Source organism: Electrona antarctica (assembly GCF_951216825.1).
Source record: "Electrona antarctica genome assembly, chromosome: 9".
In the NCBI taxonomy this organism is placed as follows: Eukaryota; Metazoa; Chordata; class Actinopteri; order Myctophiformes; family Myctophidae; genus Electrona; species Electrona antarctica.
In genome coordinates, this window is record NC_136790.1 from 24,074,044 (window position 1) to 24,099,918 (window position 25,875).

The 25,875-nt window shown below is 40.8% G+C and overlaps 2 protein-coding genes across 6 annotated transcripts in view; both read right to left on the minus strand.

Moving 5' to 3' along the window:
- tead3b (TEA domain family member 3 b) overlaps positions 1-7,159 on the minus strand; it is a 36,399-nt gene extending 29,240 nt beyond the window's left edge. For 3 of the 4 annotated variants that reach the window (XM_079509373.1, XM_079509370.1, XM_079509372.1), the window contains exons 1-2: positions 7,021-7,159; positions 6,548-6,691 (exon numbers count right to left, since the gene is read on the minus strand). The gene's annotated coding sequence lies outside the window, so the exon portion shown is untranslated. Of the gene's footprint in view, positions 1-6,547; positions 6,692-6,830; positions 6,874-7,020 lie in introns of those variants that run through there. The other variant, XM_079509371.1, reaches the window with a different exon arrangement.
- Positions 7,160-9,460: 2,301 nt separating this feature from the next.
- On the minus strand, positions 9,461-25,666 carry LOC306929117 (uncharacterized protein). 2 transcript variants are annotated; one of them, XM_079509528.1, is made up of 15 exons: positions 25,623-25,666; positions 25,197-25,291; positions 23,883-23,928; positions 18,381-18,513; positions 18,164-18,268; positions 17,770-17,892; positions 16,818-16,937; positions 16,261-16,461; positions 15,730-15,812; positions 14,985-15,149; positions 14,741-14,853; positions 11,615-11,723; positions 11,432-11,530; positions 10,390-10,561; positions 9,461-10,174 (listed from the first exon to the last, which is right to left on the minus strand). In XM_079509528.1, the coding sequence occupies exons 2-15, from the start codon at positions 25,241-25,243 to the stop codon at positions 10,041-10,043; spliced, it is 1,650 nt and encodes a 549-aa protein (XP_079365654.1). In that variant the 5' UTR covers positions 25,244-25,291; positions 25,623-25,666; the 3' UTR covers positions 9,461-10,040. The 2 variants fall into 2 exon arrangements, with proteins under 2 accessions (XP_079365654.1, XP_079365655.1); XM_079509529.1 differs by lacking the exons at positions 23,883-23,928; positions 25,197-25,291; positions 25,623-25,666 and adding an exon at positions 23,325-23,431.
- Positions 25,667-25,875: the final 209 nt, after the last annotated feature.

The following is a 25,875-nucleotide window of genomic DNA, read 5'->3' on the forward strand; positions in this document are numbered from 1 at the left end:
AAGAGGCAAACTAATATTGTTTGTGCCGTTTGCTTTGATTGAATAATTGATTGAACACGTACTATGATTTGATTTGGCTGTGTTCTAAATTAAAGTGTTAGTGTTGATTATCGTGTATTAATCTAAACTAACACTAAACTAATACTATTATACTAATAAAGATCAAGGGAAAAGAGATTTTTTTACACATGTATACAAATAAACAGGCCAACGGCATAAACAATATTAGTTGACCTCTTCTACAAAAATAAAAGTTGTTGTCACGCGTGCCAAGCTGTCATTCTCTTGTAGCTATCGTACTTGACTTGTATTATTTATTTATTTCCCACCACGGACTCGGAGTAACCTCGCGCAGCAGACTATCCAGCATGTATCTTCCACCTCGGAGACAGGCGGGGCGTTACCATGTCTATGCTCGGACGTAGAAAGAATATACGCTGTGCCCCCAGATGTGAAAATGGCTAATCTGCAATCTCACAATGCTGTAGGTCTGCTATCTTCACTACTACTTAAACATATTTTTTTCTTTTTTTTTACTGTATTAATTGCCTCCTTAAATAAATAAATAAACGGTCAACATAACAACAATGCGCACAAAGATGTCAACCGATTTCATGTCACTGCTCCTTTAATGCTTTGTGCAAATGACAACAGTCACTTGTTCAGACAGATAGAGATGAGCTGCTATGTTTGGTAATTTATTGTATTGTGGAATTGGTAAGAAAAGTGAAATGACATAAATCTAGGTAGCCACAGCTGTAATATACTCAATCCACTGGACAAAGTGATGAACAAAAATGAGCCACAAAACATAGTTTAGTCAATTATCCTCTCCTATCCAACAGCATGATTCCATGACTCAAATGTACTCATTCTTCTCCTGAGGCAGATTGTTAACAGATTTCCCCCAAAAGTCACCCTCTTCCATGCAATGAGTCTACATTATGTCACCTACTTTACAGCACATTGGCAGAACACGTGGCTGCAACGCCATTTGTTCTCTCACCAAAACAGCAGATTATTTGTGTGTTCCAAAATGCCTGCTTTGTTAACTCGCCGTGTGGCAGAAGAACTGAGAAACACGTTGCTGGCGTGACACCCCGAGCACAGACGTGAATGGCCAACTGAAAAGCCCACTGCCTTGTAGTCGTGTACACCTACATCTGCCCTCCGTTGATGAAGCACACAACAACAAAATATGCCCGAAACTAAACATATCAAAAAACCTATAAAATCACAAGCCCTGTTCCTGTCGTTGAAGAGTGTGCACAGATGTAGGGCACAAGAACTGGTGTCTCACCGAGACCCCCACACATTAACAGCCACACAAACACACACTTGACAGGGGAACAACAGGACTTGGCGCTAGAAAGAGCAGCTGCTCTCTAAGGTCAGATTACAGATAAAGAAAACATTTTAGGCCCAGGCCAGGAAGGCTGCTCTCTGACAGGAACTCAACAGTGCCTTGGCCCTCAACAGTGTAGGTATAATCGCACACAAACACACATGCCTCTGACAATGCCACCTGCCCCAGATTTCTGAGCGAAAGGACATCTCTGAGTCATCCCTTTGCATGACAATGGTGTCGCTCGCCGAATGCATGTTGTTCAAGCTAACAGCATGACACATTTCGTTATTTTTTTTCTCCGTGCGACACCGTTGTGCAATGAAGAATACATTACGATATAGAGACGTACACCCCCCAAAACCCCTGCCCCCCCCGCCCCACCCCCTCCTCTGTCTGTGTTCGGTCCTAATAAATTCCCTCCAGCTCCTCCAATAACTTCCTCCTACTTCCTATCTGGCACGGCGCTCAGGAAACAATCAGAGCTGAGAGTGAGAGGAGGGCTGGATGGCCAACAGCTCACACGGCAACAGGCAGAAAGAGAGAGGTTCGCTTACACTTAAATGCACGCACGCACGCACACACGCACGCACACACACACACACGCACACACGCACACACACACACACACACACACACACACACACACACACACACACACACACACACACACACACACATGCGCAGGCCATGGCACATGAGTGCGCTTAAGATTGAATACAAACACCCCCACACGCACATAGCCATACATGTGCATACACACACATGCATGCACACAGACAGACACACACACTGTCAAGTAAAACATTTGCAGTTTGATACCACTTGGATGCCCAAGAAAAACACTGGCGTTCAGTGAACGCCTCAGTGTGTGAGAATGAGCAACCGCATTTCACTGTGTAAGAGCACTTTGGGGCGCTTGGAAGAAATCTGAAATCCTTTTCTAAAGCCCTCTTCAAACGTAAACATTTCAAAGAATCATCATAACTGAATCATGTCTCCTTCTGTAAACAAACCAAACCGTATGCAGTGCGATAGGCTACTTAAGAATGGACTTATAATGTTCTGAGGCAAGAAGAGGTTATTGGTTTCCCAAAAAGGGAGTGAGTCACCAAGAGACTTGGCAGACTTGCTCTTAAACAAGTATCACACATCTAACTAACACAAGTCCGGATTCATTAAATCCTTGTTCTACTTTAAGGCTGCGTGGCACAGACTGTAGTCTACCTTGAATTGTCACACTGAGAGAATGAAAGCCTTAATCCGGCCGAAGAGGGAAAGACTGACACAAAGTGAGTGGGGGGAACGAGTGCGCCAGAGTGATTCTTTTATGGCCTGATTCAGCATTTTAATCGGAAATTTTCCAGAGAAACGTAGCGGAGAAGCCATCCCTGGCTGAATCGGTCATTTTGTGGTGAGGCGAGTGGTTTGAAGCCATAATCTGTGAAACCTTTAAGACATGCATAACTTTGCAGTAGAACACACTAGTAATAACTCATCTAAACCATATAAATTCATGGAACAAGGCGTTCAAAGTGCTATGCTCATATTATTATTATTACCACTCATGTTATAATCGGGGGCCTTATAAAGGGGGACTTTCACAGAGAGAATACTAATAATAAGATCAGACATTTAGAGCTTGAACCGGGAATTAATTTAGCACTAGGTTCACTCTCCATTATAAATAGCACACATGATAGCATTATCATTCTCATCTTGAACACCTGTGATGTATTACGTTACAGACAGACAAAATGAATTACTCTGTGATGTAGAAGGGGGTCATCCTCCAACCCCAAAACCCTCTGTGCTGAAGGGATTAGAGGGGTTTCACATGAGTGGGCTTGGGTCACTGGAGCTTCAATCCAGCACACAGGCCACACACACCAGCCTCTGAATGACCAGACAGCCAGGCCCATCATGGAGCCCACTATCTCTTGTGGACAGTGGACACCACACCCCCGGTAGCCAGAGAAACCAGCACATATCCTCACAGCATTTTGTCTCCTATTATTATAGTGGTCATTTGCGTGGATCATCACTCTTAACAGTCAGTTGCCAGAGAAAGAGCAACTGAAACGTTCAGCAACTTGGGGACATCTGACACAAAGGCTACAGTGTTCTAGGCAACTCCCCAGCTCCTCCCCTGAGTGGTCAGAACAGGAGGCCAGAAATCTTATCTGTTAAAGCCTCATGGTTGGAGGATATGTAAACATGTGCAGTGCATTAACTAGAATACAATTTTGATGAACTGCGTTGAATTGTGGGGGGCTTTAAGAGTGGGGTCATAATTGCTACGTGGTTTAAGACACATTTGAAACATTTTCAATGTGGTGGCAAGTTTTATACAATACTAGAAGTAGAAAACAAAAATTGAAACAAATGATGGAACTTTTTAATTTCTAGTAGATAACTAAGTCATTGACTGAAAAAATAGAATAATTTCTTTTGTAAATGTTGACAAATATGACGTCCACCTTTTGGAATATAAAGAATATTATTCTCTTGGTTTATCTTATAGCAAACAAAATGTATATTTTTGTAAACAAAACAAAATAATAAATCTTGCAACTTTGTAGGGTCAGATTTAGGGTAATGGTCCAATTACAATATAGGCCTACTCTATATTGCCTTCAATGCTTTTTTAATTTGCGACCCCTTTACCCTCTCTGGGTCTTCACCCAAAGTGTTATTTGTTCACGTCTCTGTTTACAGAAGGAAAAGTGGCCACTATTTGGATGACCACCTCTGGGGATGGTGCTAAAAGGCTAGAACGTCTGCACAAATGGGCAGAGCTCATTAGCCATTCTTCTGTGGGTTTAACACAAACTGGCGAAGCTGCTGACAAACGGTCAACAGACCCGCATACAGACTAGAGTAAGCATTCTCATAGGCTCAACATCCTTAGACGCACACACCATCACGCAAAGCAGAGGGAACATAAAATTACACTTCCGACGCTCTAAGGAAGCCGTATTTATTCTAAAAGTAAGCAGGATTTTCAATTGTGCATGTTTTAAAAATATTACCCTACGTAACGTAACTTATGAGTACAAAAATTATCCATTTTAAACTACTTCAATTGACCCAAAATAGCATATCTGCTATTTTTGCCAAATGTTCACCTATTAGTAAGAATGTTCGCCATAACGCCCAGAATAGAGACGCATTAGGGCTTATGTTGTTAATCAAGTCTTTATTCTGGTTAATGGCCTGAGGTTATACAGCTGGGAGTAAAGGAGAGAAAATGGTCACTTTAAGAGGATATTCCACCAATAATCTGTTTGACCCCTATGACATTAGTGGAGCTGTACAGCTTTCACATGTAAATCTCACAGATGTAAATGGGGAATGTGGTAAACCCACACAGACTGAGAAGTTATGAAGTCGTCCATAAAACAGACCTGACTGTGTATTGGGAGGCCTGATGTATTCATGCTGCAAAAACACAATGAAGAGAATCTGTCAAACCAGCAAAATGCTAATCCTTTCCAGATTTACTCTTCAGCATCAAAATCTATTATTAGGCAACTTAGCGTCTTTCATTTACCGAGGATGCATTGTTTGGTCTAACTTTTTTTTTGGTTGTCTAATTACAGAACACTATTTCCACATGTTAGTTGACTAGTAGTTTTTCCCAGGACTGGGTGATTTTCTGTTTATGTTACTTAGAATGCAAATTCGAATTCCTGAAACAAATACGTTACAAATTGGGAAAGAAAAAAATACAACTAGGAGGAATATCGCAGACATAGCCTAATGTTTGCACGAAGCTTTGTTTGGTGTTTGTTTTTTGAAAGTCAGAGTGCAGCTCCAACATAGAATGTCTGGCTTCAAAGACCTAGCCACAAGCCTGTCTGTCACATCCTGATTTACAGCTGCATTCATCAGACAAAGAAGTAAGAATTTATTTGAATGCTCCATAATTTGACCAACTAAAATGGATGTGATGGAAGGAGGAAATTTTTGTTTTCCTGATAATCTTATTTGGATGTTTAAAAAAATAATAATAAAGCATTACAAGATATTTTTTTTAACTAGGCCTACAGTGGATAATGAAGCATGCAAACAGACTGCCTAGTACCCGCCAGTAACCAAACTGATTTGTGGAGAGGCTATACTCTACTTACTTTGTCCAACCTGAAAGACAGCATTCTATTGTTTAACCAAACCTGAATCACAGTCGCAGTGATTTAATTGTGCAATTCCAGCCCCTATGACTGTAGATTACTCTGAGGAGGGGAACTGCAAACATCACACCATCATTTTAATTTTCTAATCAGCCGAGGCATTTGGCTAAGAACAAAGTGTTTACTCAAGCTTAGCCAGCAAAGCAAACTATGAACAGGTGCTGCCATGGTGTTATTCATATAATTATACAATTAGCTGAGTGTATATGGCCATACATCTCAAATCCTCACCTATGAATTATGTACTTAGAAAGACTTTACACTGGGCTATATCATCATCTCTCTGGCAGAGAACATTTTGAAAGAAAGAAAGAAAGAAAGAAAGAAAGAAAGAAAGAAAGAAAGAAAGAAAGAAAGAAAGAAAGAAAGAAAGAAGTCCATTTTAAAATAATAAGTGACAGTAGGCCAAATGCATTCAAATGTCAATGTCATAACATGTTAATATACTGAAAAAGAAACAAGGCCATTTTCTTTTTTTCCTCCCAATGCATTGTTTGACAACAATTAACTTAGGCTGGAAGTTGAAGTCACTGACAAATTTGTAGAAACAATGGCGAAGAAACAATATATGACTGCGATTTCTAGGTGATAATGCTGTATTGTGTTTTGGAGTGGGAGGAGGAATTGACATAACACTTAATTTATGAAAAAGTAGGCCTAGGTATTTTATAAATAGGCTACTATCTCTATAGTATATTCAGACGTTATTTGCATATTGTGTGTACGCTTTATTCTCACTAAAGGCATAGGCATTAAGCCATTATACTAGTGTTGTTGACATATTTTGACAGTTTTATGTCATCTTGAAAAATGACAACTATTCAGGATATAGTTAAAACATTTAAAGCATGTACCAACATACACAGAAAGAGCATGCAGTTGGAAGTTATTTTTGACACAGAATAGTAGTATGACCTTCCTCCATAGGATAAGAATACACAATAAATCAGTGTTAACATTAAGCAGCCTAAGTCATGTCGATCTGCGAAACAAACTGAACTTCACTTACCGATGGGATGTAGTCTAATTCAGCTCTCCGAATATGACGTTTATTTCTCCAAATGGTTTTGTCTCTCTCTCGTTTGCCACCCGATATTGTAAATAATCGATTCCTCTGGGGAATAAGTTTAGAGGAATGGGGTCCAGATATCAACTGTGTAAAAGAGAAAAGAAACATGTTGGTCCTATAATGTATGTAGCCCATTGTCAAAAGAATGGCACGATTATTATGTTATTACTCGTCTAAGTATTACTACTATTATACAATGCTTGTCAGATATATCCCTGCTCACTGAGAAAGTCCAAACACAATAGATGATCTGCAATTCATTCTTTCTTCTCCTCCCAACGCAGGGAGTTCCGCGGAAAAATGTAAAAAATGACAAAGATCTGAAAACTTCATCGAGAGACTAGAGCGGAATGAAAACTTCAGCGAAAGAAACGCTCTTAAACAAAGAAAAGCAAATCCATGGACAAACTTACCTTTGTTTGTCAGTCACCTCTCCTTTCAGTGTGATAACTTGTCAATTTTTAATACTTGATATTTTTTGGCGCCTTATTGTTTTGTGTAATATTTCTCCCGGTTTGACAGTATAAGTGGAATGTTAAGTATGACTTTGGTATGAAATCAACGCACTGCACTGGAAAACCAAGGGAGAAAAAAGTTCTAAGGAGGAGCCACTGGTGAGCGTCAATCAACAGGGTTGGGGGCAGTGACTTCACTGTGCTCTCCACCCCTCAACACTTCTACTGATTCAATTACACATTACATAGGCTACACAACAGTACACACGGAAAGTTGATCAAAAGAGTAATCACATCAATACTAGAATAGGCTTGTCAGCGCGTAGATATTAGGATAAAAGAGAACAATGTAGCCTCCATGCTATTCCACATGCATTTATTTATTATCAATTATGTGGCACTTATGTATAGCAAAATAATTGTCCCATCCCATGTATGCGGGCTGCTGCACCCCAGAATAATGTTCGTTTGGAAATACGTGACGTAGATACACTGTGTCAATTTAACTATAGGCTATAGATTATAGATAGACCTCTATAGGGTCCACTTGCATCTGTACACTGCATAGTTACAAAGGGATTAACACCGATGATTTTACTGTTTACCAATCCTTCCTTTACATCACAAATGTAAATGTAAAGCTTTCAGCTGTAAAACTGAGACATATAGGCCTGTATTTCATTTAGCAATAGCTCCTTCTGTTGGCCAGCAATATAGTTGCACCTAATATATTGCTTAACAGAATAGCTCTTACTCCAAAATCAGCACAGAGAGTAATCCAGAATTCAGACAGGCTACTGTGCTTACAAACATTACTGTACCTAATATAGCAGATACTGTATCATTACCAAAACAACAGCACATTAGTAGCTCATATAGCTCATACTAATGATATATGGAATGAGCTACCTAACCCTTATCAAATTGGCTTTATATTGTTGAAACTTTTAAATAATCTTATATTTACTTTGGCATCCAGCTTGAACTGTGGTCCTTGAGTCTCCTTGCTGGTAGTTGATATTTTAATGTTCATGTTTTATATGTTTTAGATGTATTTATTATGATTATTATTATTTATTACATTTTGTTTTGTTTGTTTTATGTATTTTCTCTTTTGCAGCACTTTGGAAACATTGTGTTTGTAAAATGCGCTATATAAATATAGTGGATTGGATTGGATAATCCTTAAATGCTTGCCACAATGAAGGAATAACATCTGTCCAGAAACCTTGAGTGCTTTAGGCTTCATTGAATCTGCGAGTTTGGACAACTGCCTGAGCAGGTTCAGGCAGAATACACGCCTCTCGCTTGCTCTGGAGTTCCTTGGCCCAACAGGTTTTTCATTCTGAGAGCAAGTATTTCTCAATACTTCAGGCAGCCAACTGAAAAACAGTGTGGTGGGGCTGTGGGCATCCATCTTGCCACAGAAACAAAGCTTGTGTATATTTTCTGCCAACTGTCTGATGCTGACACTGTCCCAAATCACTATTAGAACATGTTTCCATTGGGTTTCAACCTTTTTGGAGCGCTGGACCTCTAGCATATTTTGAACAATCCTCAAGGCCAACCCCAGCCCTTCCCACCTAACCTATATCTATACAGACAGACAGACACTGATTAATTTTAAAGATGGGGTAAATTAACCCCATCTTTAAATGTATACATGTATACATTTTAACTAAATTAAAATGTATACAATAACTCATTGCAAGACCTTAATTAAAACTTAATTTCCAAAATCCATCCATTTTTGTTTCCACCAGGCCGAAGGCATGGGGAGAGTATGTTTTGCACTCCATCCGTCCGTCCGTCCGTCCGTCCGTGTACAGCTAATCTCCGGCACCGTTAACCCGGTCGATGCCAAACTTTGTACACACTCCCTGAATGCCAATGATGAACCTCTGCCCTAAACTTTCTGTTATAGCGCCACCATGAGGCAGATTTTCACATTTTTGCCTATAACTGCACAGATCTGCGTGAAATATTTTATGCACACTCCCTAGAGGCCAAGGAAAAACCTTTGACCTGCATTTTTCACATCTGCATTTTAGTGCCACCAGGAGGCCGACATTTGTAAAACATTTGTTTTGATATTACCGAAATCCCACAAATCGTTACACAGTATCTCTATAGTCATGTGCCCCCTCCCGACCACAGCGCTGCGTTATCTCATGCAGATCGGCTACTTTCACCGTTTGTGAGGACACACACACAGGGTCGTGCGTTATTACGTGGCGGAGCCGCAGAGAAAATTGTTATTATGAGGGTCGGCTTGGCACTTTTTGTTGCCCCCCTCGGCGTGTTGCCCTACTCGCAGTGTGTATTGTGCGTATACGTAGAGATTGGGGCTGGGGTCAACTCTATTGGAAAAATCTACAAAAAAACTTACATTCATAACTTGATATTTGAATATTTATTCAAACAAACTACTTGTGATTCTGAAAGTGACATCACTCATTTTCGTCAATTTACAACATCAAAACAAAACAATGAAACAGTGAAAACCACCAATTCCACATATTAAACAAAGCGCAATACAATATAAAGACAACATGTAGATTAACATTTCATTATTGAGGTGTAGGCTAGCATCATCCACCCATAAAAGTCTTCAATTCTCCAGTTGCTGGAGTCTTTTGGAGTGGCGAAAGTCTTTCAGTCAGTGTTTCACTCAAAACACTTAAATTGACTTGAAATCAAGACATTGCTTTCCCTTTACCAAGGCAAAAAAACAGGGTCCTCTTCTGCCCATTGTGTCAAATGAGATGCCTTGACAAGCTGACATGTAATTTGTGAAGCCAAAAAAACTAAAGTAAAAGTCTGTCTCAAAAGATGAACCATCATTCATACTACCTCCCATGGTATGAAGTATTGAGTTGAAGACTGGTCTGTTTTGGGCGTGAGCATACTATATCATGTACACCAGACATCAGTGGTGGCAGATTGTTGAGTAACCCCTGGAGGCTTACAATTTTCTGCTATTCGCAGGCTAATTTGCCATCAAAACTTGAGAGTGCAATTGCAAAGGCCTGTACAGCACACATCGGATAGCTGTAATCCAGCGTGAAAATATCATCAGCTATTCGTCCAAACTGCATCACAATATAGTCCACTGTAGGGAGAAAAGATAATTTCAGTGAATGTCAACAAATGTATATAGATATATATTCATACATAGTATGTAGTAGTATAGATCAATATATAGTGTGCATAAATGATCATTCATAAAATCTTTTAGATTTTCCAAAATACTATTGTAATCACCAAGAGTAGCAGGTCATGCCAGATTAAAACGCATTGGTTGGTTGTGACATTTAATGTACTCACAGTCTTTACTATGGACTATCTGGAAGTTCTTGATGGAGGCTTGAGTGACTCTGCCATTGAAATTCAGCACATGAGACGATGATTCCTCATTCCACACAGGGGTCTTGTTATGAAGTTCGATTAGATTTTCCATTCTTCTGGCCTGGTGCCTGTACAACAAACCATCAATGTCCTGGAGAAAGGAATGAGCCACATTAACAAACATCAACCTGTTTGACTTTCTTTCTTTCTTTCTTTCTTTCTTTCTTTCTTTCTTTCTTTCTTGACGTTGAACCTAATGTGATGTTTATTGTTTATTCAGATTCGTATTAGCTTACTCACTAGCTTATTTACTCCACTCACAGTTAACAGTCTTTGTATTGAGTTGTGCTTGAAATGTACTGTAATTCTGCAAACTGTTAATAAATATTTCAATTAGGGATGTCCCGATACACTTTTTTCATTTCCGCTCCGATCCCGATACCACAATTTCTGTGTTAGCCGATACCGATACCGAATACCGATACCAGAGAATAATATATAATAATACATTTTTTAAAAAAATCTTATTTTGAAGTCCACCGACTGGGAATAGTGCATGTTTATAGCTATCTAGCTATATATCTCGTGTTGTGTTTATAGGAGAGCTCACTCATGTGCACTTACAGTTTGGGCAACTCAAAAGCAAACTCCACATGCCCCAACATTATATTTACCTGCCATAGTGTCAACCCCTTACCCCTGTGTCGGATCGGTAGTTAGATTGGCATATTTGCCGATACCGATATGACCCAGTAGGACCAAATAAGGGCCGATCCGATACTTTTCCGATACCGATACAGTATCGGGACATCTCTAATTTCAATCAATCAATCAATCAATCAAAAACTCTTCCTGGGATCCACAACATAAAAACAACAATCTTTGTGTAAACATCCATAACACAAGTATACTTATGTTATAGTATACTTATGTTAAGTATACTTATACTGCGTGCGTATACTTATGTTTCTGGATCAGATGCAGCATGCTTATGTTTCTGGATCAGATGCAGCATGCTTACGCTTTTCGGTCGTACTGCAACCCGCTCACTGTCCTTATCCATTCCTGGAATCAGGATCGTCATCCGTCTGGGCCCTTTAATTCCCAGTAGGTTGGTTTCCTGTTGTGAAATCAGGATTTATTTTAAGAACACATTTGGGGGAGTCAAATTTAGTAGTTATATTGGTGGTGTGTTATTACTTACATAAATAATGCCAGCTAATTCCTGGCGAGCATTGGACATGTCTGGTAGAGCTCTGTCTGGATTCAGAGCATTGTCAAACACTGTGAATTTTGTTCCCATCAAATTTGACCTAGATATGAAAGAAAAATCATGAATGGATTAATGATACAATGTAGAATTTTTCTACAACTACAAGGTTTAGCAATGGTCCACAAGATTCGCTACACCACCAATATACCCATGTACCTGTCTAAATACTTCCTTAATGTCAATGAAGTCCACACCCACAACACCAGAGGGAGTTCAAACCATGTGCAACCCAGATTCGGCACAAACAAGGGACTAAATTAATTTCGTGGAACGCCCTACCAACAGTTATTAAGATATGCAAATCCCTTGACTCCTTCAAAACCACTCTCAAAGGGCTCCTACGGACGGCTGCAATTCGAAACTGGCCCCCGTAAATTCTGAATCACCCACCCCTTTTTCCCATCATATTTTTTTTCCCCTTTTTACCTCCTCTATGATGATTTCCTGTTTTTGGCTATATAGAAGTGTATATTTGTACCTCTCTAAATGTTATGATGAATTGAAAATGGTGGACCCTCTTGTAAACAAGTGTAATACTTTATGGTGTCGTCCACTCACAGTTGACTCGAACCCGCAACACGCTGTCAGGCTGGATTACCAGCCCCGGTGCCCGGACCGGGCCCTAATAGTTTTAGTTAACTAGAATAACTCCTACTCCTATTGTCCATGTCCAGCTATTGTCACACTATCAGCTACAAACAATAGGTTACAAGTCCTTTATAATGAAAGCCAGTGACTGACACCTCGCTGCATGACAGGTGTGAGGGCGACAAAAAAGGTTGAGCTAGCTTCAACTTTATTCAGTGCTCCAGTGACGCAATGAAGCATCACGCAATAATATGTTTTTGTTTCACCACACCGCCCTTCTCCGTTCGGTAAGGAAGAATAACAAAATATTTAAAAAGTGTTGCACATACAGTAAGTGGGCCTCCTGGTGGCGCTCGAAAAGGCAGAATTGAAAAATGCAGGCTAAATGTTTTTCCTTGGCCTGTAGGGAGTTTGCATACAATGTTTTACGCAGATTGGTGCAGTTATTTGTAAAGACGCGACTCTGCCTGTTATAGCGCCACCATGAGGCTGATTTGAAAAATGTCAAGTGGCATGTCTTCCTCAGTCTAGTGGGAATCAGTGTTGATGATTTGCGGCATTTTGTACAAAACATAACCTGACTCCGCCAGATTGCGGCAGTATTAAGTTCCATCCTCCTACCTTGATCTGGTCTCTCTCAAGCAGAAACGATGAACCCGAAGCAGCGGGACAAAAATCTGATATCTCCATAATAATTTCGAGTTGTAGGCCTAGTCTTATTAGGTTGTATTTACATTTGCGCTGTGGCACAGCTACAATACGTCACCATTGATCCCGCCTCTAGTGGCCGCATATCGCTCCGATCAGATTTTGTTCGGAGTGCATCGTCTCTGCCCGAGAGAGACCAGATGGGAGCAGGAGGAGGAACTCACTGCTGCCACCAGCTGGCGGAGTCAGGTTCTACAAAATGGGCCACTCCTGCAAACTTTGGAAGCCAATCTTAGCCAATCAGGGTGGAATATGAGAAATCAAACAAACCCATCTTGATCACATGACTACAGAGATCATGTGTACTGATTTGCGTAAGATTTGGATAAAATTACATATGTCGGCCTCCTGGTGGCGCTATAAAGACCACATGTGAAAAATAACGGGCATAGGTTTTTCCTTAGCCTCTAGGGAGTGTGTATACAACGTTTTACACAGATTGGTGCAGTTATAGGTAAAAACACGAATCGGCCACGAATCGGCCAATTGAGTACCACAGACGAAAAACAGTCTAAGTCCAAATTTCAGACTGACCCCTCCACGAAAAGGCCTCGGTGTCCTGAACCCTTATCTATCATTTATATATTATGGATCAATAGTGTGGACTTAGACTGTTATTCGTCTGTGGTACTCAATTATAGCACCACCATGAGGCTGAGTTGAAAACTTTCAAGTGGCATTTCTTCCTCAGCCTAGTGGGAATGTGCGTGCAAAATTTCACAGAAATCACACAATGTGTTGTGCAGCGTTTTGTTCGAAACGGAGCACTCCCGTGATCTTTGGGGGCCAATCTTAGTATGAAATATCTGAAAGACCCGTTTCGTGTAATGGCTATAGAGAGACTGTGTACCAATTTACGTGATGTTTGGACAAAATCTGTAGGTGTACTGTGAAAAAATGTGTTTTGCAAAAAGTGGCCTCCTGGTGGCACTATAACAGGCCAATGTGGAACATTTGAGGAAGAGGTTCAGCTCTGGCATCCAGGGAGTGTGTATGCAGAGTGTGGCTGCGATCAAGCCAACGGTGCCAGAGATGAGCTGTCCACAGACAGACGGACGGACAGACACACGGACGGACGGACGGAGTGCAAAACTGAAAACATACTCTCCCCATGCTTTCGGCCTGGTGGAGACATTATTATTATTATCTTTTTAAGATTTTGTTTTTGCTTTTCTGCCTTTATTGATAGTATCAAGTGAAGATGGACAGGAAAGAGAGAAGGGGAGAGACATGCAGCAAAGGTCGTCAATCGTCATGAACGGGACTCGAACATGCGACACGCTGTCAGACCAAAGTCTATATGTGGCATGCACCTGGACCACTTGGCCAGAGGGCGCCCCACAGTGGAGACATTATTATTGATGTTAACCAGTTCCCTGTGCTACCATTTTCATTTACACAGTGTGGCTTGAGCAATAAAGCAAAAGCGTAGCTGGCCATTCTTGTTCGTTTTGTAGCTTTTGTTGCTGCTAGTGTGAATGGAGAATAAGAACCAACAGGTAATTGGAGTGCTAAGACAAACAAGTGTGTGCTACGAAGTAACAATTAACAAGCATAGCAAGTAGACAACAAGCCTAGCATCTATCTAAATAACAACAAGTAAACAACCGTGGGTCCGACCGACTCGACACCGGGCACTGCATTCCCTGTGGGGGTGTGGAACGCGTGTGTCGGTGGGGCGAACGGATTACAGACGTACAGACCTACACACAGAGACTTGGTGCATTTAACAGATTTACAGTGTACACTGTACAGGCCTACCTTAACTTTCCGACAAAATTATCTCCACCTCTTGACAAATCTGTGGCATCAATGGAGATGAGGTAATTGGAAGTGGCACTTTTCTTTCGCTTTCTTCCAGCCAACAGGAATGTCTATAAAAAACATAAATGTAGCTGATATTGTAACATAGGATAAATAAAGTTTCGATGTAGATCTTATGGAATATCAATTAGAAAGAGTCAATCATTAATGATTGCTCTCAATGCCCACAAAGAACACTGACCTTTTTCTCATTATCAAGATGAAGGTAGTATGTAGGATACATACTCTTGGCACTGCCCCTTTGGTCACGAGTCACTCTGCATTTCACTGTAACGCCCTGCGGGGAAGGTTGCATGACAAACTCCTCTAGGTTGTCAAACTCAATCTCAGGTGATGGAGCTCTTTCCTGGATGCAAGAAGAAACACATGGGCATCAATATGGACGTCTTGATTCAAGGTGGCACTGTGTTTACATAACGCTAAAATCCAGTGGTGGAAAGTAACGTAAGTAAGTACATTTATTTACTCAATTATTGTACTTGTACAATAATTGTACTTATTGTAATTAACGATTACATCTCACAGGTAAATATTGTACTTTTTACTCAAATATTTGAAAATACTAGTTACAAGTTACTTTGTTGAATTAGATTATTATTATTACAAAATATATATTAACCACTTACTTAGCCCTACTTTACATTTGTATATTAAAAAATAGTTCACAGCTTGTAGATCTGCTATTTTTGAAAACTTTCTTTAACTTTAATTTAAAAAAACATTTGTACTTTTATTTTTGTACTGTAAATAATAAATAAATGTTGAATAGTTTTGTACTTTCACGCGAGCAAAATTTAGAATGCAGTTTTGCATGGACAATTACTTGTAACAGATTATATCTACATTGTCACATTACTACTTTTAGTAACAAATCAGAGTACTTTTTCCACTACTGCTAAAATCACACCACTCACAAGGAAAGATACCTTTTTCTTTTTCCCTTTACCCTTCTTCTTTTTGGATTTGCTATCTTTTTCTGAGTCAGAGTCATCACTGTCTTCTGCTTTTCCTGAGACAGACAATAACATGTACATCAGATGCGCTTTGACTCAAAACTCAGACAAAAAGCCTCACATGTGGTGGTCCCAAGAAGCCCTACTACTTATAGCGGGGCTAAAAAGAAACTCATAGCATTCAGCACATATACACCAGAAGTGTTGTTTTCGTGCAAATAGCGGTAATTCACCTGGAAATAGTGTCTGTATCATGAACACATCCACACAGACTGTGAATATTACGCTGTGATAAAACCATGCAATTCTTATGCAGAACGAGGTTCATCATGAATAAAAGCATCAACCTGTATCATTGATTTGCAGACGCATTTTTGAATTGTTTAATCGTCATGGTCCATGTGTAAAGACCTTAAACTTAAAGGGATATTTCACTATCAAATATGTTTGGGGTCATTTTAGCAAGGGTTTCAACAGATTGAAAGTGGATAAAACTTCACTGACCTTTCTTCTTAGTCTTCTTGTCTTTGTCTTTGTCCTTGTCCTTGTCCTTGTCCTTGTCCTTGTCCTTGTCCTTGTCCTTGTCCTTGTCCTTGTTTTTGTCTCCTGCCGCTTGGAACATGGACACCGGGCTTGAAGTGGATTTCTTTTTTGACTTGCTTGACTTGGTCTCCTCTTCACTGTCCTCGCTGTCTGGCTTGGCAGCTGTACGGGGATGTTAAAACATTTTGTAACAATTTTGAAAGATCTGTTTCTTATTTGCTTTGATGTACTCAAGCCTCGTCTTTCACTGATGATAGAAAGGCATTTCAGACCAAAGGCAGTTTTAATGTATAGTCCATAACAGTAGTTTTTTATATGTATTGCTATAAAAGACCACTTCACAGTGTTGGTGAGCAATTCTTCAGAGTTCTCCGCATACTGTATGTCATTGTAGCATCTTAGAAATATGTCTGGCTCAGGCTAAACGATACACATTAAGAGCAAGATATGATTAAGGCAGAAACAAATAGTCATGTATTTTGTTATAATTCTTTATATTAACTTCAACATTTATTCACCTTTCTTCTTGCTTTTTGAGTCTTTATCTCCATTTATCTGGAACATAGAAGCTGGTTCCTTCTTCTTCTCCTTCTCCTTGGACTTGGATTTCTTTTCTTTTCCTTCTAAATCTTTATCTTCTGAAAGAAGTGAAATGAAAAGGAAAATAATCATTTGTTGAATTACGGATCATAGTGTGTGCAGGATGATATGACATACATTAAGATTGGCGAGACCAGGAATCTGAACGCACAGTGGTAGAAAGACAAAGGCTACACTGGTATCCGGTTATAACCGAACCAGGGACATTGTAATTCATTGGTTGCGCTGTAATGAACATTTCTGATTAGCGTCTGAGTTTTACATTGAGTTTCAGACAAATGTCATTATCTGCTGTGCTCCAATTAACAATTTCGTTATTTTGGTGATCATATTGGTATTTGTTTTATAATTTTTTTGGCAAGTAGAACAAACTGACAAATGTGCTGCCATTTACACAGAACAGAAGATTGTAATTCAATACACAAAAATAAGCCTAACCAATGCCTGATTAGATTATTTCTCATTTGCGAGATATAAAAACAAGTTGTTAATTGTTTACCCAGCGGGCAAACAACTTGTGTACCATCACTGTTGCTGAGCTAATGTTTCCATTCACTCACTATTACACAATGAAACCATCTAATCCTCTTACCAACATAAGTCTGGTCTCACGCACGTTAATGCACACACACACACACACACACACACACACACACACACACACACACACACACACACACACACACACACACACACACACACACACACACACACACACACACACACACACACACACACACACACACGCGCGCGCGCACACACACACACACACACACACACACACACACACACACACACACACACACACACACACACACACACACACACACACACCACCACCTCAGAGTAATTCTATTGCAACTGCCCTACCTTTAGACTTAGATTTCTTCTCCTTGGTGGAAGTGGTAGATAGAGAACTGTCCTTTGAAGTCTTCTTCTTAGCTTTCTTCTTGAGCGCGTCCTCTTCGTCATCGTCGTCTTCAGTGTCTGAATCTGCAAAAATGCAAAACGATCATACCAAATCATACCCTGAAAAACCTTTATCGGTTCCTTGCCATGACATTACAGAAGTGGTTCTCAAAGTGGGGAATTCTTTGAGGGGTTTCCAAATGGACTCTCACAGGCCCGTAACTCTGAGAGAGAGTACAAATTGTCCACTTGGTTCCATTTGTACACTCTCACAGTTATGGGGGGGGTATTTGTAATTAAGACATTTGAGAACCATTGACACATTAGTCCAGTTAACAGTGTGTTGATGGCTTACCTTTCTTCTTCTTTGGTGCACTTTTGGCTTTCTTGTGCACTTTTGGCTCTTTCTCCGCATCTTCTTCGCCCTTGTCTGGTTTCTTTTTCTTCACCTTCTTCCCATCTTTTAGAAGAGAGGGACCGTAATGTGATGTGAATAAACAGCATTGTGGACATAAACCTCTTTAAGAAAGTCTTCAAAGGAAACCCTTACATTATCGGAGATTTGATCTTACTTTGAATGGCAGACGTCTCCTCCCCTGACCCGTCTTCATTTTTCTTGCTCTTTGTTTTCTTGGGTTTGGCTTCAGTTCCATTGGTCTTGGCTTCTGCCGTGCCATTGGCCTCCTCCTTTTTCTTTTTGGGTTTCTGTCAATTTGCTGAGAAAATCAGAAACAGACCATGGATGAGACTTTTGGTTGATGGAAAGTACAGGGCACAAAATATGACAAATAAAAAGAGATTGAGAAAGACAGGCAAGTGTACTGTATGTAGCTTTAATAGTAAGATATCAGTATTCATTTACTATATGTCAGTGCCACTGAGATGTTGGGAGCAATATGTTTTATAATTAACGTACTCACCATCACAAATTCACAGAAATGTAAGCAAGGGAAATGACGGAGGAAAAAAGTATTTATTTTCTATCTTTACTGTGTGCATTTATTTGGCAATTTTACAACATACATTGCATTCACCCATTTACACACCAATGGTAGAGGCAACAGAGCAATGCACCAGCTTGCTCAAGGACACTTATGACACAATGTCAGGAGGAGTTGCGTTTGAACCAGGGACCATCTGCTTCCCAGGTCCCTGTGCCACTGCCACCATATTGTATACGGTTTACAGATCCGGGGACCGGGGTGTGGATCAATGGTAACAGTGTTGATTTTTAATAATTCAAATCTGAATAATATACTGAACATCAAGACAACTGAATTAAATCATCATCAGGTGGTTAAAGTGACACTATGGTGTGAAGTTCTGCCCTCAATTTTAGAGCATCATAAAAACCTATTGTTAATGGAACACTAGACTGTAACTAATGTATCAAATAATACAAATCTCCAACACTTTGCATCACATGTATAAGAATCTAATATGGTTTATATTATGTGACATCTTGGCATGATTTGTCTTACACGCTTCTAAATAGAAGGACAAAAGACAGAGAGAGCATGACTCATTTATCAATTTGTTCCTCAAATAACAAATGTATGCACATCATCATGTTCAATAAATGCTTTTGTCCGGATCAGGTACACAGTGTATACACGTGCATGTTGAATGGCTTTTGCCCTGTCACACACATTGCCTTAAGAAGTGTGTTTTTATTTGAGACTATCTCCTAAATCTGTTTTCTGTACTTTTCTTTTTAGGGTTGCTAGCTTACAGCAAATTACGTCATATGGCAGCCAAGTCTATTGTTTGTTTACAGCAGTTAAACGAACATTACCAGGCACCCTCTCGTCACTCGAGTGTGATTATTTTCTTTCCTCGAGATTAATTAACACATTTTGGGCGGGAACCCCTTTTGGTGTAAGCATTATGTTATGCTTTAGCTATTGAAAAATAGCAGATCTACAAGCTCATAGCGCGCCGAGTGGCGCGCTACGAGCTTGTAGGTCAGCTATTTTTGAAAAATCGAAGAACGACTGACATAGAAACATAGCTTTTTCAGAAAACTGTCAAGACATTTATCAATTAAATGTTTTAGCAGAATAAAATAAAATGTGTGCTTCCCCATGCACAACCAATCTCTCTCATACAGTGACACGCTGCCATGATTTCAAGTCAGGAAGAAGGAGGTGCCTGTGATTGTGACACGGTAGGTAATCCTATTAGATGCAGATCTGCCATAGATGCAGGGCAGGCCTATTTCTGTCTTCACCTCAGTCAATGCCTCCACAGTTGCAATTCTTTATGATTTTTGTCATGGTAAACCTCATCATCTCTATATATTTTTCCTCTAAGCCAGTGGTTCTCAAACTGTTTCATTTCAAGACACCAAGATGTATATTAGGCCACAGTGCCCCAAGGGTCCATTTGGACTCTAATTATCGATCATTTAGCTGGGGGCCGCCTGGAATCACATGAAGGACCCCTGTGGGCAGTGGTCAGCTACATGTAGCTTAACTTGCCCAACACTGGTTTTAATTATTTATTTGATGTATTTTTCCAATAAGAATTGAAGCTCGAATACCTGCACGTATAGTGGAGTAAGCAATAGGTCTATTGAAGTTAATTGATAGGCCTATTAGCTATGATTCATTGTTATCTGCAGTGTTGGGCAAGCTAAGCTACATGTAGCTGACCCAACACTGCAAAACAGTTAATCATAGCTAATAGGCCTATTAATTAACTTTAATAGACCTATTGCTTACTCCACTATACGTGCAGGTACTCAATTCATACTGGAAAAAAAACATCAAATAAATAATTAAAACCAGTGTTGGGCAAGCTAAGCTACATGTAGCTGACCCAACACTGCCTGCGCGTTCCTGGACCCCACTTTTTCATCTGGAATGAAGAGCACCAAAGTCTGACATCACTGCCACTAGAGGGCGCTATCCCCCCTGGGTCACAGCGTTATATTTTGTATTGGAATTCCGATAGGCAAATCTTATATCGCGTCATATAAGAACTGTGCTCCAGAAATAAACAAACCACCCCAGCGATTTTACTTATACGAAGGATCAACAACTGACGGTGAAAAAGTAGCCTACTAATGTATCCTTTCTTTTTTCCTCCTCCAAACACAGATGTTATCAAATTAACTCAATATCACCAGTAAGACACCTGAGGGCGAGAAGCCTGGGTGACAGCAGACTGCTGGGCGAGCGCTGGCGCTTTGGAATGGGGGGTCAGATCAACATATCCGCATGGGTGACAGCAGACTGCTGGGCGAACGCTGGAACTTTGGCATGGTGGGTCAGATCAACATATGGAATGAATTCTGTACTGGCCATATACAGTATGGAGCGTGTCTTGAGTGTACAGGGTTTGATGAGGTCAGATCAACATATGGAATGTCAGAACAGGTCAGCTCCATATATGAAGATCTAAGGGTGGCAGCTGGGGCAGTGTCTTGAGTGTACAGGGTTTGATGAGGGCCCAGGTAGGACCGGGCCTTAATTTTCGGGTATGTTGAGAACTCTAGTTTTCGCCGGCTGCCGGGCGCAGCTGCACTAATAACTTTCTGGCAGGCCCAACTAGAGTTTAAATGGAGACGTATCAGTAAAAAGGGAAACATCAAAGAGGAAGGATGGATGGGGAAGGATCAACATATGGAATGTCAGAACAGGCCAGCTCCATATATGGAGATCTAAGGTTTTGAGGTGAGATGTAGAGTTGCTGGCCAATATTGATGACATCAGGGATCTCCATATATGGGCTTAATATTGACGACATCACATGATGTCACAAGGCATGACCATATATGGGGCGTGACCAACTGACGGGAAATGCACAATTTCATAGTTAACTGGGCGTGACCAACTGACGTGACCAACTGACGGGAAATGCACGATTGCATAGTTAACTGCGACCTGTGGTCGCCATAGAGTAATAAAAGGATAGAGACCGAACCGGAGCATTAGCCCCGCCCCCACGCTATTAATTTCGATGGAAGTTGCTCAGTGGCGTTTTGAAGCACCCGGAAGACTGCCGGAAGTACAATTATAACTCAATGGCTCGAGTGAGCGGAAGTTGGGGTTGACACACATGACGTCACTGAACGTCCGTCCACCTCCATGAACGTGCTGCAGTTCCACTTTTCGCCAGTAGGTAGTGGCAGCTTCAACGTTGGAAAGCCTTACTGGGGGCTTGGTGGTCGCAATAAACAACACAGGGTCACATACCTGACAAAATTGCCAGGGTGGTTTGTTTATTTTTGGATTTGATCGCGTGCATGCATCCGCCTGTGTGACGGCAGACGGCAGACTGCTGGGCGAGCAGTCTGCTCGCTTTGACATGGGGGGTCAACATATGGAATGAATTCTGTACTGGCCATATATGGAGCGTGTATTTGAGTGTACAGGGTTTGATAAGGTCAGATCAACATATGGAATGTCAGAACAGGAAGGACGGGTGGGGAGGATCAACATATTATGGAATGTCAGAACAGGTCAGCTCCATATATGGAGTTTTGGATTTGACAATGGGAATCCCAATACAAAACATTACTCTGTGAGGAGTGACATCAGGACTTCAGTTGTCCATTGCATTGTCTAATATAGTGTAATCAATTACTTCCTTTTTTTGAGTGGTGTAAACCACTCCAACAACTGGCTTTGTACCCGTGTACCCGTGTTTGTTCGTACCAAAAAAACGAGAATGGTTGCTATGGTTAGCAACCAAAAAAACGAGCATGGTTGCTGACATCACAGATATCAGTCTGTAGTTGCACCACTCAGTTCACACGGGTGTGATTTTTTATTTCTATATACACTGTATATATTTTGCAATTGTAATTGATCTTTCATGACAAGAATGTATTCTTGCATTTCCAGTATACCATAAGTGTTTAAGTGATTGGATTGCATGATGTCTTCAATCTCTCTGGGGGCATCTACATGGCGGATAAGCTCTATCCGGGTGAGATCCGGATTGCCATCAAGATCCATGCAGATGCCAGATTTGTCAATGCTACAGCAAACTGCTCCTACTGATTCTACTTCTGAGGCCTTTCCAAAATATTATACCTGCTGGGATACTATCCCACCGTGGCATTCAGACACATTTGTGTAGTGTCACATACCTCACGTCAGGGTAAGAAATCATATTCTACTTACAGTAATTGGGCATCCAATATGTTCCTGAGCAGATGATTATACATCTTAACTATTATAAATCACAATGAGCAAGTTACATTTGCACGGTTGCACGCACGCACGCACCCACGCGCACAACACACAAACGCACGCACGCACGCACGCACGCACGCACGTACGCACGCACGCACGCACGCACACACACACACACACACACACACACACACACACACACACACACACACAGACACAGACACAAACACACACACCTCCCTCCTTTTTGCACATGTTCATCAAAGATGTCATCACGACACACGTACTGAAAAAAATAATCTAACCCTTGAGAACCAACCGCACTCCAAAGTCTCTTGAGAAAACCACAAAAGTGCAACCCCACCCATTTACCTTCTCTCCAGACATGGCGCAGTCTCCGAGCAAACTCCAGCAAATTATGTGCTTCTTGTTCAGAAGTTAGATTTTTTTTTCTTTTTTAAAGCAGGCCGCTCACTGGAGGTAATGAGAGAGTGAGACAGCCCTGTACTCAGTGTGTCTTCATCAGCAGAAAGTTGTTAATAGGATTTATGTGTAAAGCCATCTGCTCTCCAGATACACGTCAACAAGAGGAACCAATAAGGAAGCTCAGGAAAGAAGGGGATCGAGGCCTTCTTGATTTGGATGGAAACAAGGAGATGCCACTATAACCCCAAGTTGGAAAAAGCCCAGAGAATATGGCAATCTTAATGAGCTCAGGTTACTTAACACTGAGTGGTAAATGCTTTGCATTTGTGATCCAGTTTCAATTGTGTCCAAAGCAAGGACATTTTGCAAAATGATATAAGTAAATGAAAAATATAAATAAATACATTATCCTGCTTATACCCGAATGAGTAAGTGACAAATGATTGATTATATGTAAGCAAACAAACAAACAAAAAATACATAAATATATAAATAAATAAATACCCGCTTCTGTTGTTGCTCTGCTGAAGAATCATCACCCTCTTGAAACCTAGTGCAGAAATGTCATATATAGCAGTTTAATAAAATAAGAAATAACACAATATTATATAATACAAACACAAAGCGCAATTTCTTTCATCAAATTGTATGACTGCAAGGTTTTTTATTCTGCATAGAAAGGATTGCTCTGTTGCTTTGAGAAATGTCCTGTTTAATTAAAGAAGAGTTCATCCTCAAACCATGAATCCAAATAGTCTAGTAATTCAACTTCTACAGATAAGATATACATAGAAATTATACAGTAGGCAGGAGAAGCCGACAATGGCCATAAACCATTTGTGACAACCAGTAGTAATTTGGAAAGGCCCTTCATCCACCCCTTAAGCTGCATCATTTACCCTCTGTGGCCCAAAGTGTTATGCTGACATTAACAGGTCACACAGGGTGTGGGAACTGGGCCACAGTAATGGCAAATTCATACATACAGTATTTAGTATAAATTAGGCTTGTATGCCTCACAGCAGAGATTCAAGCTTTCCTCTGGCACTCATGGGTTTAGTGCCACTTGGCTAGCCCCAATGGAAACTGGGTGTGGTATGTTATTAATAGCCGTTGAGAAAAGTGTGCCGAGTCAAGTAGGACCGCAGGGAAATGGAAAGGCACGATGCTCAAATCATGTTTTCCTAAACTCCGTCAGCTCGAAAGGACTGCAGGTGAGCAACTCAAGTTTGAGGTTAAGCAGTGATATTGTATAACTTGCATACGGTACAGTCAAGATTCAAAGTATCATCAGTTGGTATGATTTTCATCACAGCAACCCTCCTTCTATTGTTATGTGTTTTAAGATTATGGTCAATTATGTCTAATTTATCCAGGACAATGATAAGTGAGGACAGAGACGTGATAATTAAATGGTCTGCATTTCTACAGCGCTTTATAATGTGAGTTACTTTCACCCATTCGCAAACACAGATGATTTTTAGGCAACCATGCTGCTCATCGGGAGCAGTTAGGGGTTTGGTTGGTGTCTTAAGGCCTACATATGCATACTCCAGTTTCCGGTGATGAGGTGACCACTATTCACCTAAAACTGGAGTATGCATAGGTCTTACTTAACTCAAAGAAGCCAAGAGGCACTGGGTATTGAACAGGGAACATTCTGGTTCCCAGGCTGACACTGCACCTCCTGAGCCACTGCCGCCCCATGCTGCCAATATACTGTAGGTCCCAGTAGCCAATTGAATTGAGTGCATTGCGGTTATGTAGCCGTTTGTCTTGGGCATGTTGTTCAATATGTTCTGTAGATCATGGGCATACCTGTCCTCTGTCCAGACCTCTTTCAGAGTGTTCTTTTGGAGAGGCATGATGGCATGTTGTACAGTTGTAGGAAGGGTCCGGATCCAAGTTTTGCTCTGAATGAATGAGGAAAAGTATAATAAGCATTGACCAAAAGTAATTCAATGCAAAATATTGAACTGATTAAAACATGATTACTAACAGTAAAATCCTAATTTCCCTAATCCTAATAAGTGTAATAACACAAATAGCCGACTTGAACCGACATATACACAGTAAACACGCTATAGGCCTACTTACTACATGCACACGCACGCACACACGCACGCACGCACGCACGCACGCACGCACGCACGCATGCACGCACGCACGCACGCACACAAACACACACACAAACACACAAACACACAAACACACACGCACCTCTCTCAGTAATGTATGCACTACCTTATTCTGTGAGCAGGTAGTTGTCTTGCAGATGGCAGTGCGGTCTCAGCTCTCCGGCCATCTAGTTTGTGAATGTCCACAACAGTCCGTCCATATCCTGTGTAGACAGGGGTCACATGATCAGACTACTAAGAGGATTTGTAACAAACCGACGGGTCACCCCCATCCACTACTACCCTCTCCACACACCCTGACCCTACAATTCGGATTACCCTAATCAGCAACACACCATCTGGGAGCATTTTCTAGGGGT

Bases quoted from the DNA above. Each gene is read 5' to 3' on its own strand.
- LOC306929117 (XM_079509528.1), bottom strand. From the start codon at position 25,243: ATGCCTCTCCAAAAGAACACTCTGAAAGAGGTCTGGACAGAGGACAG. The intron at 18,269-18,380 runs GTAAGATCAAAT...CTCTTCTAAAAG, and splicing joins GGAGACGTCTGCCATTCAAA to ATGGGAAGAAGGTGAAGAAA. The intron at 10,175-10,389 runs GTGAGTACATTA...TTCTCCCTACAG, and splicing joins GATAGTCCATAGTAAAGACT to TGGACTATATTGTGATGCAG.